This window comes from Caretta caretta, chromosome 25 (genome assembly GCF_965140235.1).
Source record: "Caretta caretta isolate rCarCar2 chromosome 25, rCarCar1.hap1, whole genome shotgun sequence".
NCBI lineage: Eukaryota > Metazoa > Chordata > Testudines > Cheloniidae > Caretta > Caretta caretta.
The window spans coordinates 4,064,416-4,084,863 of NC_134230.1; the positions used below are offsets into that span (position 1 = coordinate 4,064,416).

General features: G+C 68.4%; 1 protein-coding gene across 3 annotated transcripts in view; it reads left to right on the forward strand.

The window, feature by feature from the left end:
• Positions 1-20,448, forward strand: part of TMPRSS9 (transmembrane serine protease 9) — a 121,726-nt gene that overhangs the window by 69,843 nt on the left and 31,435 nt on the right. For all 3 annotated transcript variants that reach the window (XM_048831130.2, XM_075123188.1, XM_048831131.2), the window contains 5 exons: positions 918-1,054; positions 2,494-2,863; positions 3,138-3,254; positions 5,345-5,516; positions 5,909-6,174. In XM_048831130.2, coding sequence (XP_048687087.1) covers positions 918-1,054; positions 2,494-2,863; positions 3,138-3,254; positions 5,345-5,516; positions 5,909-6,174 — 1,062 coding nt within the window. The remainder of the gene's footprint in view (positions 1-917; positions 1,055-2,493; positions 2,864-3,137; positions 3,255-5,344; positions 5,517-5,908; positions 6,175-20,448) is intronic.

Consider the following 20,448-nt stretch of genomic DNA (forward strand, 5'->3'; position numbering starts at 1 on the left):
GTGGCTGGCTGCCTTTAGTCAGCAAAGGTGCATTCCCATGGGTCCAGCCCCACCCCGGAAGGGGGGGTGTCCAGCACTGTCTCACCTGCTGCTGCTGGCCACCTGTGTGATGCCACATTCCGAGTCCAGCTCTCCGTGACCTCGCTGGGTAGCAGGGAGCCGCTCTGCTGCAGCACTGGCCCCAATCCAGCTCGAAGGGTCCGTGGCCCCTCAGTGAGCTCAGCCCCAGCAATCACTGACCAGCACTCAGGACTCTCCTTGGAACCCAACTGGCTCCATCCTTAAACCCCAGAGAAGGGAGGCTCCCATGGAGGTAAGAACATCTGGCTCCACCCCCTCTGCTCTTCACTGGCTTTTGGCAGCCCTCCCTGCTTAGCAAGTGAGCTCAGCTGAGGCTGCAGCATGCCCTAACTGAGCACAGTTCTGCTGCCCTTTCACTGGTCCTTCAGGAAAACAGCATTCAATATACGAGGGTTTGTGACCCGAAACCCGCCCAAACTGATCCCTGTGGCAAAGCAGCCACCTGCTGCATGCCTGGGCAGAGCAGGTGTCTATGCAAACCCGGCCTGCTCCTGACGGCTTGTCCCCCTGCCTATCACTAGATGTCAGGGGAGAACTTGTTCAGGTCCTGCTTACACAGCTACTGAGCCCAGAGAGTAGCAGTGCCTGGCTCCAGCCCCCAAGAGCCGGCCTGGCAGCGTAACGAAAGCCCAAGGGCTGCACAGCTGTAGCTTACACGGAGTGGAAGGAAATGCCGTCTGCCAAGGCGGAGTCCCAGCAGGATCGGAGTGGTCACTGCTGTACTCCGTGTGGCGCGTGGCCCCCTGGTATCTGGGCTGCCGTGTCCTGAGCAAGAGGGCGTCAGCTCCCCTTCTCCTCGCATCCCCATGCTTGCTAATCCCTTTATTTTCATGCAGTCACGAAGCCCGAGAGCCTGCAGAAAGCTTCTGTCGGCATCATTGACCAGAAGACCTGCAGTGTTCTCTACAACTTCTCCCTCACTGACCGGATGATCTGTGCAGGCTTCCTGGAGGGGAGGGTTGACTCGTGCCAGGTAAGAACCTTGGGGTTCTTTACTCACTCCAGGCCACCCTGGAAAGACCCAGAGAGCTGCCGGGAGCTCGTGGGCTCAGCATCTGCCTTGGGGGAAGGTGGGGACAAACTGCACAGGGACTGTGGTACTTCCAGAGGTTTTGTCTATGTGCTGCCATAAGCAAGATCTACATGGACCAGAGGTGGGCAAACTACGGCCCGGCAGCTGCATCCAGCCCTTCAGATGTTTTAATCTGGTCCTCAAGCTCCAGCCAGGGAGTGGGGTGGGGGGCTTGCCCCGCTCCGTGCATGCCGGGGCTCCGCGTGGCTCCCGGAAGCAGCAGCATGTTCCCCCTCTGCTTCCTATGCATAGGGGCAGCCAGGGGGATCTGCACACTGCCCCCATGGCTCCCATTGGCTGGCAACCACGGCCAATGGGAGCTGCAAGGGCGGCGCAGCACACAGAGCCTCCTGGCTGTGCCTCTGCTTAGGAGTCGGAGGAGGGGATATGCCACTGCTTCCAGGAGCTGCTTGAGGTAAATGCCACCCCGAGCCTGCACCCCGATGCCCCTCCTGCGCCCCAACCCCCTGCCCCAGCCCCGATTCCCCTGCCCCCCTCCCTCATCCCCAGCCCCACCCCAGAACCCACACCCCCAGCCGAAGCCCTCACCCCCTCCCACACTCCAACCCCCAATTTTGTGAGCATTCATGGCCCACCATACAATTTCCATACTCAGATGTGGCCCTTGGGCCAAAAAGTTTGCCCACCCCTGACAAGGACAGATGAGGAGGACAGTCCATCTGCCAGCATCAGCTGGGGCAGCTTGGCTCTTCGCTGTCTTAGGGAAGGTAAATGAAGCCCCACGCAGTTTAGTGAGTGACCTTCTAAACCACAATCCTGCTACACCACAGGAATATTCAAGACCCCAGGTACAAATTGCTGCCCCTGCCCCTAATAGCTGGACATAGGATTGTCTAGAGAGACTGTAACTGCTTCCTGGAGGCCTGTAGAAATGCTGAGTGCCATAAGGCAGGTCAGTGAGCTGCACTTGTTGACCCCAAACCCTCCTAACTGGAGAACAAGGGGCTGTTCTGTACAAGAGAAGGGCAGTGCACTGAAAACTCAAAACAGGAAATACTGTTTTACATAGTTACCCTGTGGAACTCAATGCCACAGGATATCAGTGAGGCCCAGAGTCTAAACACAGCTGGCCACTGATTAGCTAAAGAAAGTGTGCACAGTCACACTAGATGGGGTGAGAGGGTATGGGAGCTTCAGGGCATGAGCTGACCTTGAGAGGCTGGGTGAAATTCCCCCTACATGCAGGATATTCCACAAATGTGCAATGCACAGTTTCTTGTCCATTTCTCTGTAGCACCTGGTGGTTCCTCTGTTTGAGGAGTTCCCTCAGGGGCTCTGGGAAGAGTATACTGAGCTGTCGCTACCTGGCTTCTCCCCAGGGGGACTCGGGCGGCCCGCTAGCCTGTGAGGAGACCCCGGGCTTATTCTACCTGGCCGGTGTTGTAAGCTGGGGGATTGGCTGTGCTCAGGCTAAGAGGCCGGGGGTGTACTCTAGAATAACCAAACTCAAGGACTGGATCCTAGATGCCATCTCATCCAAGCCCAACCCCAGCTCTGGAGCAGGCACCTCGCCCAGCCCGGTAACTGCCAGGACTTCCACCACAAGCAGCTCCCCAGCCCAGCCCAGCAGCAACGAGGCAGCCACCAGCCCAGTCAGCCAAATTACCACCAAGCCAGCTGCTACCCCCAGGAAAACCACCACTGCTGCTCCAAAGACCACAGGGGTTGCCAGGCCCAACCAGCTCCCAGGTACCAGACTTGAGCCAGGCTTGGGGCGCCTGTGAAGGGGGAGGGAGAGCCCCCACCACACATCAGTCACCAGAGGAGGGGGGAGGCACCCAAACTGCATGGCAGGCACCAGTGGAGGGGGGGACCTCCATTGCACCATTGGAGTATGGGGGGGGACAAGCACCCTTGCCATGCAGCAAGCACCTCCCATCGCAGGGAACAATCCAGCCCCATATCAGACAGGCCTGGCACCGCGGGCCACACGCTGAGTTGGCTGTGGGTTGTCACCTTCCAGTGGTGACCTGTACCAGCTTCACCTTCAAGTGCTCCAGCAAGATCTGCATTGGGAAAGCGAACCCGGAGTGCGACGGCGTCACTGACTGCAGCAACGGCTCTGACGAGCGCAACTGCAGTGAGTACTGGCCAGCCTGGCCCCACCTGGACTTCCTGTCCGCCCTCCCCACTGCCTGGCCTTGCATGGCCCTGACCACTGACCCGCCCTGCCTGGCATTCCTGCCCGACCCTCCATACTGCCCAGCCTTCCTGCCCGGTCCCCCCTGCCAAGACATCTGCACTGCCCGGCCCAGCCTTCCTGCCTGGCCCTCCCCACTGCCTGGCCCCACCTGGACCTCTTGCTTGGCTGTCCCCACTGACTGGCCTCACCAGGCCTTCCTGCCCACCCTGCTTCCCAGCCCTGCCCGGCCCTCCCCACTGCCCTGCCCCGCCTGGACCTCTTGCCTGGCCCTTCGCACTGCCCAGCCCTGCCTGGCCTTCCTGTCCAGCCCTTCCCACTGCCCAGCCTTGCCTGGCCCTCACCACAGCCCGGCCCCGCCTGGCCCTCCTGCCCTGCCTTGCCTGGCCCTCCCCGCTGCCCAACCCCTCCTGGCATTCCTGCCCAGCCCTCCGTACTGTCCAGCCCCACCTGGCCCTCTTGCCTGGCTGTCCCCATTGCCCAGGCTCGCCTTGCCTTCCTGCCCAGTCCCATATGTCCGGCCCTCCCCACTGCCTTGCCCCACCCTGCCAAACCCTCCCCACTGCCTGGCCTTGCTCTCCCCCCTGCCCGGCCCCACCTGGCATTCCTGCCTGGCCCTCCCCACTGCCTGGCCCCACCTGGCCCTCTTGCCTGGCTGTCCCCACTGCCCGGCTTCGCCTGGCCTTCCTTTCCGCCCTTCCACTACCCGGCCTTGCCTGGCCCTCACTACTGCCCGGCTCTTTCTGGCATTCCTGCCAGGCCTTCTCCGCTGCCCTGCCCAGACCTCCCCACTGCTCGGCCCTGCCTGTCCCTCCTGCCCTGCCTTCCCCGCTGCTTGGTTCCTCCTGGCATTCCTGCCTGTCCCTCCCCAGTCCCCAGCCCCACCTGGCCCTCCTGCCTGGCCCTTACCACTGCCTGGCATTCCTGCCCAGCCTTCTTGCCTGGCCATCCCTGCTGTCCTGCCTGTCATTCCTGCCCAGGCCTCCCCACTGCTTGGCCCCGCCTGGCCCTTCCCACTGCCCAGTTTTGCCTGGCCCTCTTGCCTGGACTTCCCCATGGCTCGGCCCCGCCTGGCCTTCCTGTCCAGCCCTCACCACAGCCCAGCCTTGCTGGCCCTCCTGTCCAGCCCTCACCACTGCCCAGTTTTGACTGGCCCTCTTGCCTGGCCTTCCACACTGCCCAGCCCCGCCTGGCATTCCTGTCTGGCCCTCCCCACTGCCCAGCCTTGCTGGCCCTCACCACTGCCTGGCCTTCTTGCCCCACCTTGCCTGGCCCTCCCGGCATTCCTGACCAGTCCTCCATACTGCCCAGCCCCGCCTGGCCCTCTTGCCTGGCTGTCCTGCCCGGCCCTCCCCACTGCCCGGCCCTCCCTACTGTCTTGCCCCCGAGCCAAGCCCCACCTGGTTCCCTCTGCCCAGCCCTGAATGCTCCATTCTCCCCGCCCCCCCCACAAGCCCTACCAAGCTTTTCTCTCCCAGTTCTGCCACCTGGCCGCACGCTGCTCCTGCCCCTGCCACCCAGCCTGAGCCTTGGGGTCCCCAAGCTTCCAACCCATTCCTCTGAGTCAGTCTCTGCTCCTGAGGGGAGCTGCAGGCCCAGCCCCACCCAAAATGTACAAATCTGTGACAGGAAGTGGGCACCCATGGCCTACCGCTTGTCCCCCTCCTATCCTGTCGCTTACCCACAGGCCCCTCCCTGCTGCATGCCACTCAACCCCAGTCTGATCATGATCTGGTCCAGCAGCTCCATAGAGCCCGATGGCCCAGCCTGCCTGGGCAGGAAGTACCCCCTGATCATCCAACCCAATCCCTCTGTGACAGCTGTTGGGTTCTTCACACCGGGGTCCCAGCAAGGCCTGTTAACTCCGTATCTGTCAAACCCAGCTCCTTCCTTCCCCACATCCCCCCCAGTGGGCTACCCCTGAGGACTTCGCCCACGCCTCTCCCAGGAGCCTGCTTGTTGTGGGGCAGGGAGGGAGCTCAGACACTCATGTCTGCTTAACCAGCAGCTGCCTTCCTCCTCTGTCTCAGATTGCGGCATGACCCCTGCCGTGGCCTTCAGCAAGATAGTGGGTGGCAGCGGAGCAGCCAAGGGCGAGTGGCCCTGGCAGGTCAGCCTCTGGCTGCGGCGGAAGGAGCACAAGTGTGGGGCCGTCCTCATTGCTGACAAATGGCTGCTCTCAGCAGCTCATTGCTTCGACATGTAAGTGAGACAGGGTCACTGTGGCCTGGCCCAGCTGGGCCCTCCTCGGGGCTGTCTGCTCAGCTCTTCCTCCACATGTCCTAGGCTGCCAAGCCAGCACTCCTGCCCCGTGTCAGAGACCCACCACACAGCTTCTGCCCAGGGGCAGAGACCATGGAGAACCAGTCATGGGGGCACTGCCATTGAAACCATGGGCAAGGGGATGGCTCCTGCCAGCACTGCCCGCTGCTGGGCCTTCACTGAGCTCAGGGCCGGGGCAAACGCTTCCTCGCATGGCTCAGCAAGTGCTGCCATGGCGTATGCCTGCAGGAAGTGCCTGCAGGAAGGCGACCGTTTGCTGGCTGTGCTGAGCCCCCTCCTAAACAGCCCCACTGCTCTCTCCCACCTTGCAGCTACAGTGACCCCAAGATGTGGGTGGGCATTCTGGGGACGCCATTCCTGAGTGGCACGGACGGGAGGGTGGAGAAAATCTTCCGCATCTACAAGCACCCGTTCTACAACGGCTACACACTGGACTACGATGTGGCACTGCTGGAGATGGCCACAGCTGTGCGGTTCACCAGTGCCATCAAGCCCATCTGCCTCCCGGACAATTCCCACATCTTCAGGGATGGGGCACGCTGTTTCATCACAGGTTGGGGTGCCACCAAGGAAGGAGGTATGGTCCCAGGAACCCAGATGGTACTGTGCTGTACACAGGATAAGCCATGGCCCCCTGTGCGTCCAGCCACTACATGAGCCACGCTGCTCCAAACAGGCCACTGTTTGCGCCCTACCCCTCCAGCCAACACCCGCGCTACCCCCACCGCACCGTACCCCTCCAGCCAACACCCGCGCTGCCCCCACCGCACCCCTCCAGCCAACACCCACACTGCACCGCACCGTACCCCTCCAGCCAACACCCACACCACACCGTACCCCTCCAGCCAACACCCACGCTGCCCCCACCGTGGCCGTACCCCTCCAGCCAACACCCGCGCTGCCCCCACCGCACCATACCCCTCCAGCCAACACCCGCGCTGCCCCCACCGCACCCCTCCAGCCAACACCCACACTGCACCGCACCGTACCCCTCCAGCCAACACCCACACCACACCGTACCCCTCCAGCCAACACCCACGCTGCCCCCACCGTGGCCGTACCCCTCCAGCCAACACCCGCGCTGCCCCCACCACACCGCACCCCTCCAGCCAACACCCACGCTGCCCCCACCGCACCCCTCCAGCCAACACCCGCGCTGCCCCCACCGCACCGCACCCCTCCAGCCAACACCCACACCGCACCGTACCCCTCCAGCCAACACCCGCGCTGCCCCCACCGCACCGCACCCCTCCAGCCAACACCCACACCGCACCGCACCGTACCCCTCCAGCCAACACCCACAGCGCACCGTACCCCTCCAGCCAACACCCGCGCTGCCCCCACCGCACCGCACCCCTCCAGCCAACACCCACACCGCACCGTACCCCTCCAGCCAACACCCACACCGCACCGTACCCCTCCAGCCAACACCCACGCTGCCCCCACCATGGCCATACCCCTCCAGCCAACACCCGCGCTGCCCCCACCGCATCGTACCCCTCCAGCCAACACCCGCGCTGCCCCCACCGCACCGCAGCCCTCCAGCCAACACCCACACCGCACCGCACCCCTCCAGCCAACACCCACGCTGCCCCCACCGCGACCGTACCCCTCCAGCCAACACCCGCGCTGCCCCCACCGCGGCCTACCCGTCCAGTCAACACCCCACCGCACCGTACCCCTCCAGCCAACACCCACACCGCACCGTACCCCTCCAGCCAACACCCACACCGCACCGTACCCCTCCAGCCAACACCCGCGCTGCCCCCACCGCGGCCTACCCCTCCAGCCAACACCCACACCGCACCGTACCTCTCCAGCCAACACCCACACCGCACCGTACCCCTCCAGCCAACACCCGCGCTGCCCCCACCGCACCGCACCCCTCCAGCCAACACCCACACCGCACCGTACCCCTCCAGCCAACACCCGCGCTGCCCCCACCGCATCGTACCCCTCCAGCCAACACCCACACCGCACCGTACCCCTCCAGCCAACACCCGCGCTGCCCCCACCGCACCGCACCCCTCCAGCCAACACCCACACCGCACCGCACCCCTCCAGCCAACACCCGCGCTGCCCCCACCACACCGCACCCCTCCAGCCAACACCCGCGCTGCCCCCACCGCACCCCTCCAGCCAACACCCACACTGCACGGCACCGTACCCCTCCAGCCAACACCCACACTGCACCGCACCGTACCCCTCCAGCCAACACCCACACCGCACCGTACCGTACCCCTCCAGCCAACACCCGCGCTGCCCCCACCGCACCCCTCCAGCCAACACCCACACCGCACCGCACCGTACCCCTCCAGCCAACACCCACACCGAACCGTACCGCTCCAGCCAACACCCGCGCTGCCCCCACCGCATCGTACCCCTCCAGCCAACACCCGCGCTGCCCCCACCGCACCGTACCCCTCCAGCCAACACCCACACCGCACCGTACCGTACCCCTCCAGCCAACACCCGCGCTGCCCCCACCGCACCCCTCCAGCCAACACCCACACCGCACCGCACCGTTCCCCTCCAGCCAACACCCACACCGCACCATACCCCTCCAGCCAACACCCGCGCTGCCCCCACCGCACCCCTCCAGCCAACACCCACACCGCACCGCACCGTACCCCTCCAGCCAACACCCACACCGAACCGTACCCCTCCAGCCAACACCCGCGCTGCCCCCACCGCATCGTACCCCTCCAGCCAACACCCGCGCTGCCCCCACCGCACCGTACCCCTCCAGCCAACACCCGCGCTGCCCCCACCGCACCGTACCCCTCCAGCCAACACCCGCGCTGCCCCCACCGCACCCCTCCAGCCAACACCCACACCGCACCGCACCGTACCCCTCCAGCCAACACCCACACTGCACCATACCCCTCCAGCCAATACCCACACCGCACCGTACCCCTCCAGCCAACACCCACGCTACCCCCACCATGGCCGTACCCCTCCAGCCAACACCCGCGCTGCCCCCACCGCACCGTACCCCTCCAGCCAACACCCACACCGCACCGTACCCCTCCAGCCAACACCCGCGCTGCCCCCACCGTACCGTACCCCTCCAGCCAACACCCGCGCTGCCCCCACCGCGGCCTACCCGTCCAGTCAACACCCCACCGCACCGTACCCCTCCAGCCAACACCCACACCGCACCGTACCCCTCCAGCCAACACCCACACCGCACCGTACCCCTCCAGCCAACACCCGCGCTGCCCCCACCGCACCGTACCCCTCCAGCCAACACCCGCGCTGCCCCCACCGCACCGCACCCCTCCAGCCAACACCCACACCGTACCGTACCCCTCCAGCCAACACCCGCGCTGCCCCCACCGCACCCCTCCAGCCAACACCCACACCGCACCGCACCGTACCCCTCCAGCCAACACCCACACTGCACCGTACCCCTCCAGCCAACACCCGCGCTGCCCCCACCGCACCGTACCCCTCCAGCCAACACCCGCGCTGCCCCCACCGCACCGTACCCCTCCAGCCAACACCCGCGCTGCCCCCACCGCGACCGTACCCCTCCAGCCAACACCCGCGCTGCCCCCACCGCGGCCTACCCGTCCAGTCAACACCCCACCACACCGTACCCCTCCAGCCAACACCCACATCGCACTGTACCCCTCCAGCCAACACCCACACCGCACCGTACCTCTCCAGCCAACACCCACACCGCACCGTACCCCTCCAGCCAACACCCGCGCTGCCCCCACCGCATCGTACCCCTCCAGCCAACACACGCGCTGCCCCCACCGCACCGTACCCCTCCAGCCAACACCCGCGCTGCCCCAACCGCACCCCTCCAGCCAACACCCACACCGCACCGCACCGTACCCCTCCAGCCAACACCCACACCGCACCGTACCCCTCCAGCCAACACCCACGCTGCCCCCACCGTGGCCGAACCCCTCCAGCCAACACCCGCGCTGCCCCCACCGCACCGTACCCCTCCAGCCAACACCCACACCGCACCGTACCCCTCCAGCCAACACCCGCGCTGCCCCCACCGTACCGTACCCCTCCAGCCAACACCCAAACTGCCCCCACCGCACCCCTCCAGCCAACACCCGCACCGCACCATACCCCTCCAGCCAACACCCACACCGCACCGTACCCCTCCAGCCAAAACCCACACCGCACCGTACCCCTCCAGCCAACACCCGCGCTGCCCCCACCGCACCGTACCCCTCCAGCCAACACCCGCGCTGCCCCCACCGCACAGTACCCCTCCAGCCAACACCCGCGCTGCCCCCACCGCGGCCTACCCGTCCAGCCAACACCCACACCGCACCGTACCCCTCCAGCCAACACCCACACCGCACCGTACCCCTCCAGCCAACACCCACGCTGCCCCCACCGTGGCCGTAACCCTCCAGCCAACACCCACGCTGCCCCCACCGCACCCCTCCAGCCAACACCCACACTGCACCGCACCGTACCCCTCCAGCCAACACCCACACCGCACCGTACCCCTCCAGCCAACACCCACGCTGCCCCCACCGTGGCCGTACCCCTCCAGCCAACACCCGCGCTGCCCCCACCGCGTCGTACCCCTCCAGCCAACACCCACACCGCACCGTACCCCTCCAGCCAACACCCGCGCTGCCCCCACCGCACTGCACCCCTCCAGCCAACACCCACACCGCACTGCACCCCTCCAGCCAACACCCACGCTGCCCCCACCACGGCCTACCCGTCCAGTCAACACCCCACCGCACCGTACCCCTCCAGCCAACACCCACACCGCACCGTACCCCTCCAGCCAACAGCCACGCTGCACCGTACCCCTCCAGCCAACACCCACACCGCACCGTACCTCTCCAGCCAACACCCACACCGCACCGTACCCCTCCAGCCAACACCCACACTGCCCCCACCGCACCCCTCCAGCCAACACCCGCGCTGCCCCCACCGCACCCCTCCAGCCAACACCCACACCGCACCGTACCCCTCCAGCCAACACCCACACCGCACCGTACCCCTCCAGCCAACACCCACACTGCCCCCACCGCACCCCTCCAGCCAAAACCCGCGCTGCCCCCACCGCACCCCTCCAGCCAACACCCACACTGCACCGCACCGTACCCCTCCAGCCAACACCGACACCGCACCGTACCCCTCCAGCCAACACCCGCGCTGCCCCCACCGCACCGTACCCCTCCAGCCAACACCCGCGCTGCCCCCACCGCACCGTACCCCTCCAGCCAACACCCGCGCTGCCCCCACCGCACCCCTCCAGCCAACACCCACACCGCACCGTACCCCTCCAGCCAACACCCACACCGCACCGTACCCCTCCAGCCAACACCCGCGCTGCCCCCACCGCACCGTACCCCTCCAGCCAACACCCGCGCTGCCCCCACCGCACCGCACCCCTCCAGCCAACACCCACACCGCACCGTACCCCTCCAGCCAACACCCACACCGCACCGTACCCCTACAGCCAACACCCGCGCTGCCCCCACCGCACCGCACCCCTCCAGCCAACACCCACACCGCACCGCACCGTACCCCTCCAGCCAACACCCACAGCGCACCGTACCCCTCCAGCCAACACCCGCGCTGCCCCCACCGCACCGCACCCCTCCAGCCAACACCCACACCGCACCGTACCCCTCCAGCCAACACCCACACCGCACCGTACCCCTCCAGCCAACACCCACGCTGCCCCCACCATGGCCATACCCCTCCAGCCAACACCCGCGCTGCCCCCACCGCATCGTACCCCTCCAGCCAACACCCGCGCTGCCCCCACCGCACCGCAGCCCTCCAGCCAACACCCACACCGCACCGCACCCCTCCAGCCAACACCCACGCTGCCCCCACCGCGACCGTACCCCTCCAGCCAACACCCGCGCTGCCCCCACCGCGGCCTACCCGTCCAGTCAACACCCCACCGCACCGTACCCCTCCAGCCAACACCCACACCGCACCGTACCCCTCCAGCCAACACCCACACCGCACCGTACCCCTCCAGCCAACACCCGCGCTGCCCCCACCGCACCCCTCCAGCCAACACCCGCGCTGCCCCCACCGCACCGTACCCCTCCAGCCAACACCCGCGCTGCCCCCACCGCACCGCACCCCTCCAGCCAACACCCGCGCTGCCCCCACCGCACCGCACCCCTCCAGCCAACACCCACACCGCACCGTACCCCTCCAGCCAACACCCGCGCTGCCCCCACCGCATCGTACCCCTCCAGCCAACACCCACACCGCACCGTACCCCTCCAGCCAACACCCGCGCTGCCCCCACCGCACCGCACCCCTCCAGCCAACACCCACACCGCACCGCACCCCTCCAGCCAACACCCGCGCTGCCCCCACCACACCGCACCCCTCCAGCCAACACCCGCGCTGCCCCCACCGCACCCCTCCAGCCAACACCCACACTGCACCGCACCGTACCCCTCCAGCCAACACCCACACTGCACCGCACCGTACCCCTCCAGCCAACACCCACACCGCACCGTACCGTACCCCTCCAGCCAACACCCGCGCTGCCCCCACCGCACCCCTCCAGCCAACACCCACACCGCACCGCACCGTACCCCTCCAGCCAACACCCACACCGAACCGTACCCCTCCAGCCAACACCCGCGCTGCCCCCACCGCATCGTACCCCTCCAGCCAACACCCGCGCTGCCCCCACCGCACCGTACCCCTCCAGCCAACACCCACACCGCACCGTACCGTACCCCTCCAGCCAACACCCGCGCTGCCCCCACCGCACCCCTCCAGCCAACACCCACACCGCACCGCACCGTACCCCTCCAGCCAACACCCACACCGCACCATACCCCTCCAGCCAACACCCGCGCTGCCCCCACCGCACCCCTCCAGCCAACACCCACACCGCACCGCACCGTACCCCTCCAGCCAACACCCACACCGAACCGTACCCCTCCAGCCAACACCCGCGCTGCCCCCACCGCATCGTACCCCTCCAGCCAACACCCGCGCTGCCCCCACCGCACCGTACCCCTCCAGCCAACACCCGCGCTGCCCCCACCGCACCCCTCCAGCCAACACCCACACCGCACCGCACCGTACCCCTCCAGCCAACACCCACACTGCACCATACCCCTCCAGCCAATACCCACACCGCACCGTACCCCTCCAGCCAACACCCACGCTACCCCCACCATGGCCGTACCCCTCCAGCCAACACCCGCGCTGCCCCCACCGCACCGTACCCCTCCAGCCAACACCCACACCGCACCGTACCCCTCCAGCCAACACCCGCGCTGCCCCCACCGTACCGTACCCCTCCAGCCAACACCCGCGCTGCCCCCACCGCGGCCTACCCGTCCAGTCAACACCCCACCGCACCGTACCCCTCCAGCCAACACCCACACCGCACCGTACCCCTCCAGCCAACACCCACACCGCACCGTACCCCTCCAGCCAACACCCGCGCTGCCCCCACCGCACCGTACCCCTCCAGCCAACACCCGCGCTGCCCCCACCGCACCGCACCCCTCCAGCCAACACCCACACCGTACCGTACCCCTCCAGCCAACACCCGCGCTGCCCCCACCGCACCCCTCCAGCCAACACCCACACCGCACCGCACCGTACCCCTCCAGCCAACACCCACACTGCACCGTACCCCTCCAGCCAACACCCGCGCTGCCCCCACCGCACCGTACCCCTCCAGCCAACACCCGCGCTGCCCCCACCGCGACCGTACCCCTCCAGCCAACACCCGCGCTGCCCCCACCGCGGCCTACCCGTCCAGTCAACACCCCACCACACCGTACCCCTCCAGCCAACACCCACACCGCACTGTACCCCTCCAGCCAACACCCACACCGCACCGTACCTCTCCAGCCAACACCCACACCGCACCGTACCCCTCCAGCCAACACCCGCGCTGCCCCCACCGCATCGTACCCCTCCAGCCAACACACGCGCTGCCCCCACCGCATCGTACCCCTCCAGCCAACACCCGCGCTGCCCCCACCGCACCGTACCCCTCCAGCCAACACCCGCGCTGCCCCCACCGCACCCCTCCAGCCAACACCCACACCGCACCGCACCGTACCCCTCCAGCCAACACCCACACTGCACCATACCCCTCCAGCCAATACCCACACCGCACCGTACCCCTCCAGCCAACACCCACGCTACCCCCACCATGGCCGTACCCCTCCAGCCAACACCCGCGCTGCCCCCACCGCACCGTACCCCTCCAGCCAACACCCACACCGCACCGTACCCCTCCAGCCAACACCCGCGCTGCCCCCACCGTACCGTACCCCTCCAGCCAACACCCGCGCTGCCCCCACCGCGGCCTACCCGTCCAGTCAACACCCCACCGCACCGTACCCCTCCAGCCAACACCCACACCGCACCGTACCCCTCCAGCCAACACCCACACCGCACCGTACCCCTCCAGCCAACACCCACACTGCCCCCACCGCACCCCTCCAGCCAACACCCGCGCTGCCCCCACCGCACCCCTCCAGCCAACACCCACACCGCACCGTACCCCTCCAGCCAACACCCACACCGCACCGTACCCCTCCAGCCAACACCCACACTGCCCCCACCGCACCCCTCCAGCCAAAACCCGCGCTGCCCCCACCGCACCCCTCCAGCCAACACCCACACTGCACCGCACCGTACCCCTCCAGCCAACACCGACACCGCACCGTACCCCTCCAGCCAACACCCGCGCTGCCCCCACCGCACCGTACCCCTCCAGCCAACACCCGCGCTGCCCCCACCGCACCGTACCCCTCCAGCCAACACCCGCGCTGCCCCCACCGCACCCCTCCAGCCAACACCCACACCGCACCGTACCCCTCCAGCCAACACCCACGCTGCCCCCACCGTGGCCGTACCCCTCCAGCCAACACCCGCGCTGCCCCCACCGCATCGTACCCCTCCAGCCAACACCCACACCGCACCGTACCCCTCCAGCCAACACCCGCGCTGCCCCCACCGCACCGTACCCCTCCAGCCAACACCCACACCGCACCGCACCCCTCCAGCCAACACCCACGCTGCCCCCACCGCGACCGTACCCCTCCAGCCAACACCTGCGCTGCCCCCACCGCGGCCTACCCGTCCAGTCAACACCCCACCGCACCGTACCCCTCCAGCCAACACCCACACCGCTCCGTACCCCTCCAGCCAACACCCGCGCAGCCCCCACCGCACCCCTCCAGCCAACACCCACACCGCACCGCACGGTACCCCTCCAGCCAACACCCACACCGCACCGTACCCCTCCAGCCAACACCCATGCTGCCCCCACCGTGGCCGTACCCCTCCAGCCAACACCCGCGCTGCCCCCACCGCATCGTACCCCTCCAGCCAACACCCACACCGCACCGTACCCCTCCAGCCAACACCCACACCGCACCGCACCGTACCCCTCCAGCCAACACCCACACCGCACCGTACCCCTCCAGCCAACACCCACACCGCACCACACCCCTCCAGCCAACACCCACGCTGCCCCCACCGCGACCATACCCCTCCAGCCAACACCCACGCTGCCCCCACCACGGCCTACCCGTCCAGTCAACACCCCACCGCACCGTACCCCTCCAGCCAACACCCACGCTGCCCCCACCACGGCCTACCCCTCCAGCCAACACCCACACCGCACCGTACCCCTCCAGCCAACAGCCACGCTGCACCGTACCCCTCCAGCCAACACCCACACCGCACCGTACCCCTCCAGCCAACACCCGCGCTGCCCCCACCGCACCGCACCCCTCCAGCCAACACCCACACCGCACCGTACCCCTCCAGCCAACACCCACACCGCACCGTACCCCTCCAGCCAACACCCACGCTGCCCCCACCATGGCCATACCCCTCCAGCCAACACCCGCGCTGCCCCCACCGCATCGTACCCCTCCAGCCAACACCCGCGCTGCCCCCACCGCACCGCAGCCCTCCAGCCAACACCCACACCGCACCGCACCCCTCCAGCCAACACCCACGCTGCCCCCACCGCGACCGTACCCCTCCAGCCAACACCCGCGCTGCCCCCACCGCGGCCTACCCGTCCAGTCAACACCCCACCGCACCGTACCCCTCCAGCCAACACCCACACCGCACCGTACCCCTCCAGCCAACACCCACACCGCACCGTACCCCTCCAGCCAACACCCGCGCTGCCCCCACCGCACCCCTCCAGCCAACACCCGCGCTGCCCCCACCGCACCGTACCCCTCCAGCCAACACCCGCGCTGCCCCCACCGCACCGCACCCCTCCAGCCAACACCCGCGCTGCCCCCACCGCACCGCACCCCTCCAGCCAACACCCACACCGCACCGTACCCCTCCAGCCAACACCCGCGCTGCCCCCACCGCATCGTACCCCTCCAGCCAACACCCACACCGCACCGTACCCCTCCAGCCAACACCCGCGCTGCCCCCACCGCACCGCACCCCTCCAGCCAACACCCACACCGCACCGCACCCCTCCAGCCAACACCCGCGCTGCCCCCACCACACCGCACCCCTCCAGCCAACACCCGCGCTGCCCCCACCGCACCCCTCCAGCCAACACCCACACTGCACCGCACCGTACCCCTCCAGCCAACACCCACACTGCACCGCACCGTACCCCTCCAGCCAACACCCACACCGCACCGTACCGTACCCCTCCAGCCAACACCCGCGCTGCCCCCACCGCACCCCTCCAGCCAACACCCACACCGCACCGCACCGTACCCCTCCAGCCAACACCCACACCGCACCATACCCCTCCAGCCAACACCCGCGCTGCCCCCACCGCACCCCTCCAGCCAACACCCACACCGCACCGCACCGTACCCCTCCAGCCAACACCCACACCGAACCGTACCCCTCCAGCCAACACCCGCGCTGCCCCCACCGCATCGTACCCCTCCAGCCAACACCCGCGCTGCCCCCACCGCACCGTACCCCTCCAGCCAACACCCGCGCTGCCCCCACCGCACCCCTCCAGCCAACACCCACACCGCACCGCACCGTACCCCTCCAGCCAACACCCACACTGCACCATACCCCTCCAGCCAATACCCACACCGCACCGTACCCCTCCAGCCAACACCCACGCTACCCCCACCATGGCCGTACCCCTCCAGCCAACACCCGCGCTGCCCCCACCGCACCGTACCCCTCCAGCCAACACCCACACCGCACCGTACCCCTCCAGCCAACACCCGCGCTGCCCCCACCGTACCGTACCCCTCCAGCCAACACCCGCGCTGCCCCCACCGCGGCCTACCCGTCCAGTCAACACCCCACCGCACCGTACCCCTCCAGCCAACACCCACACCGCACCGTACCCCTCCAGCCAACACCCACACCGCACCGTACCCCTCCAGCCAACACCCGCGCTGCCCCCACCGCACCGTACCCCTCCAGCCAACACCCGCGCTGCCCCCACCGCACCGCACCCCTCCAGCCAACACCCACACCGTACCGTACCCCTCCAGCCAACACCCGCGCTGCCCCCACCGCACCCCTCCAGCCAACACCCACACCGCACCGCACCGTACCCCTCCAGCCAACACCCACACTGCACCGTACCCCTCCAGCCAACACCCGCGCTGCCCCCACCGCACCGTACCCCTCCAGCCAACACCCGCGCTGCCCCCACCGCACCGTACCCCTCCAGCCAACACCCGCGCTGCCCCCACCGCGACCGTACCCCTCCAGCCAACACCCGCGCTGCCCCCACCGCGGCCTACCCGTCCAGTCAACACCCCACCACACCGTACCCCTCCAGCCAACACCCACACCGCACTGTACCCCTCCAGCCAACACCCACACCGCACCGTACCTCTCCAGCCAACACCCACACCGCACCGTACCCTTCCAGCCAACACCCGCGCTGCCCCCACCGCATCGTACCCCTCCAGCCAACACACGCGCTGCCCCCACCGCATCGTACCCCTCCAGCCAACACCCGCGCTGCCCCCACCGCACCGTACCCCTCCAGCCAACACCCGCGCTGCCCCCACCGCACCCCTCCAGCCAACACCCACACCGCACCGCACCGTACCCCTCCAGCCAACACCCACACTGCACCATACCCCTCCAGCCAATACCCACACCGCACCGTACCCCTCCAGCCAACACCCACGCTACCCCCACCATGGCCGTACCCCTCCAGCCAACACCCGCGCTGCCCCCACCGCACCGTACCCCTCCAGCCAACACCCACACCGCACCGTACCCCTCCAGCCAACACCCGCGCTGCCCCCACCGTACCGTATCCCTCCAGCCAACACCCGCGCTGCCCCCACCGCGGCCTACCCGTCCAGTCAACACCCCACCGCACCGTACCCCTCCAGCCAACACCCACACCGCACCGTACCCCTCCAGCCAACACCCACACCGCACCGTACCCCTCCAGCCAACACCCACACTGCCCCCACCGCACCCCTCCAGCCAACACCCGCGCTGCCCCCACCGCACCCCTCCAGCCAACACCCACACCGCACCGTACCCCTCCAGCCAACACCCACACCGCACCGTACCCCTCCAGCCAACACCCACACTGCCCCCACCGCACCCCTCCAGCCAAAACCCGCGCTGCCCCCACCGCACCCCTCCAGCCAACACCCACACTGCACCGCACCGTACCCCTCCAGCCAACACCGACACCGCACCGTACCCCTCCAGCCAACACCCGCGCTGCCCCCACCGCACCGTACCCCTCCAGCCAACACCCGCGCTGCCCCCACCGCACCGTACCCCTCCAGCCAACACCCGCGCTGCCCCCACCGCACCCCTCCAGCCAACACCCACACCGCACCGTACCCCTCCAGCCAACACCCACGCTGCCCCCACCGTGGCCGTACCCCTCCAGCCAACACCCGCGCTGCCCCCACCGCATCGTACCCCTCCAGCCAACACCCACACCGCACCGTACCCCTCCAGCCAACACCCGCGCTGCCCCCACCGCACCGTACCCCTCCAGCCAACACCCACACCGCACCGCACCCCTCCAGCCAACACCCACGCTGCCCCCACCGCGACCGTACCCCTCCAGCCAACACCTGCGCTGCCCCCACCGCGGCCTACCCGTCCAGTCAACACCCCACCGCACCGTACCCCTCCAGCCAACACCCACACCGCTCCGTACCCCTCCAGCCAACACCCGCGCAGCCCCCACCGCACCCCTCCAGCCAACACCCACACCGCACCGCACGGTACCCCTCCAGCCAACACCCACACCGCACCGTACCCCTCCAGCCAACACCCATGCTGCCCCCACCGTGGCCGTACCCCTCCAGCCAACACCCGCGCTGCCCCCACCGCATCGTACCCCTCCAGCCAACACCCACACCGCACCGTACCCCTCCAGCCAACACCCACACCGCACCGCACCGTACCCCTCCAGCCAACACCCACACCGCACCGTACCCCTCCAGCCAACACCCACACCGCACCACACCCCTCCAGCCAACACCCACGCTGCCCCCACCGCGACCATACCCCTCCAGCCAACACCCACGCTGCCCCCACCACGGCCTACCCGTCCAGTCAACACCCCACCGCACCGTACCCCTCCAGCCAACACCCACGCTGCCCCCACCACGGCCTACCCCTCCAGCCAACACCCACACCGCACCGTACCCCTCCAGCCAACAGCCACGCTGCACCGTACCCCTCCAGCCAACACCCACACCGCACCGTACCTCTCCAGCCAACACCCACACCGCACCGTACCCCTCCAGCCAACACCCACACTGCCCCCACCGCACCCCTCCAGCCAACACCCGCGCTGCCCCCACCGCATCGCACCGCACCCCTCCAGCCAACACCCACACCGCACCGTACCCCTCCAGCCAACACCCACACCGCACCGTACCCCTCCAGCCAACACCCACACTGCCCCCACCGCACCCCTCCAGCCAAAACCCGCGCTGCCCCCACCGCACCCCTCCAGCCAACACCCACACTGCACCGCACCGTACCCCTCCAGCCAACACCGACACCGCACCGTACCCCTCCAGCCAACACCCGCGCTGCCCCCACCGCACCGTACCCCTCCAGCCAACACCCGCGCTGCCCCCACCGCACCGTACCCCTCCAGCCAACACCCGCGCTGCCCCCACCGCACCCCTCCAGCCAACACCCACACCGCACCGTACCCCTCCAGCCAACACCCACGCTGCCCCCACCGTGGCCGTACCCCTCCAGCCAACACCCGCGCTGCCCCCACCGCATCGTACCCCTCCAGCCAACACCCACACCGCACCGTACCCCTCCAGCCAACACCCGCGCTGCCCCCACCGCACCGTACCCCTCCAGCCAACACCCACACCGCACCGCACCCCTCCAGCCAACACCCACGCTGCCCCCACCGCGACCGTACCCCTCCAGCCAACACCTGCGCTGCCCCCACCGCGGCCTACCCGTCCAGTCAACACCCCACCGCACCGTACCCCTCCAGCCAACACCCACACGGCTCCGTACCCCTCCAGCCAACACCCGCGCAGCCCCCACCGCACCCCTCCAGCCAACACCCACACCGCACCGCACGGTACCCCTCCAGCCAACACCCACACCGCACCGTACCCCTCCAGCCAACACCCACGCTGCCCCCACCGTGGCCGTACCCCTCCAGCCAACACCCGCGCTGCCCCCACCGCACCGCACCCCTCCAGCCAACACCCACGCTGCCCCCACCGCGACCGTACCCCTCCAGCCAACACCCGTGCTGCCCCCACCGCGGCCTACCCGTCCAGTCAACACCCCACCGCACCGTACCCCTCCAGCCAACACCCACACCGCACCGTACCCCTCCAGCCAACACCCGCGCTGCCCCCACCGCACCGCACCCCTCCAGCCAACACCCACACCGCACCGTACCCCT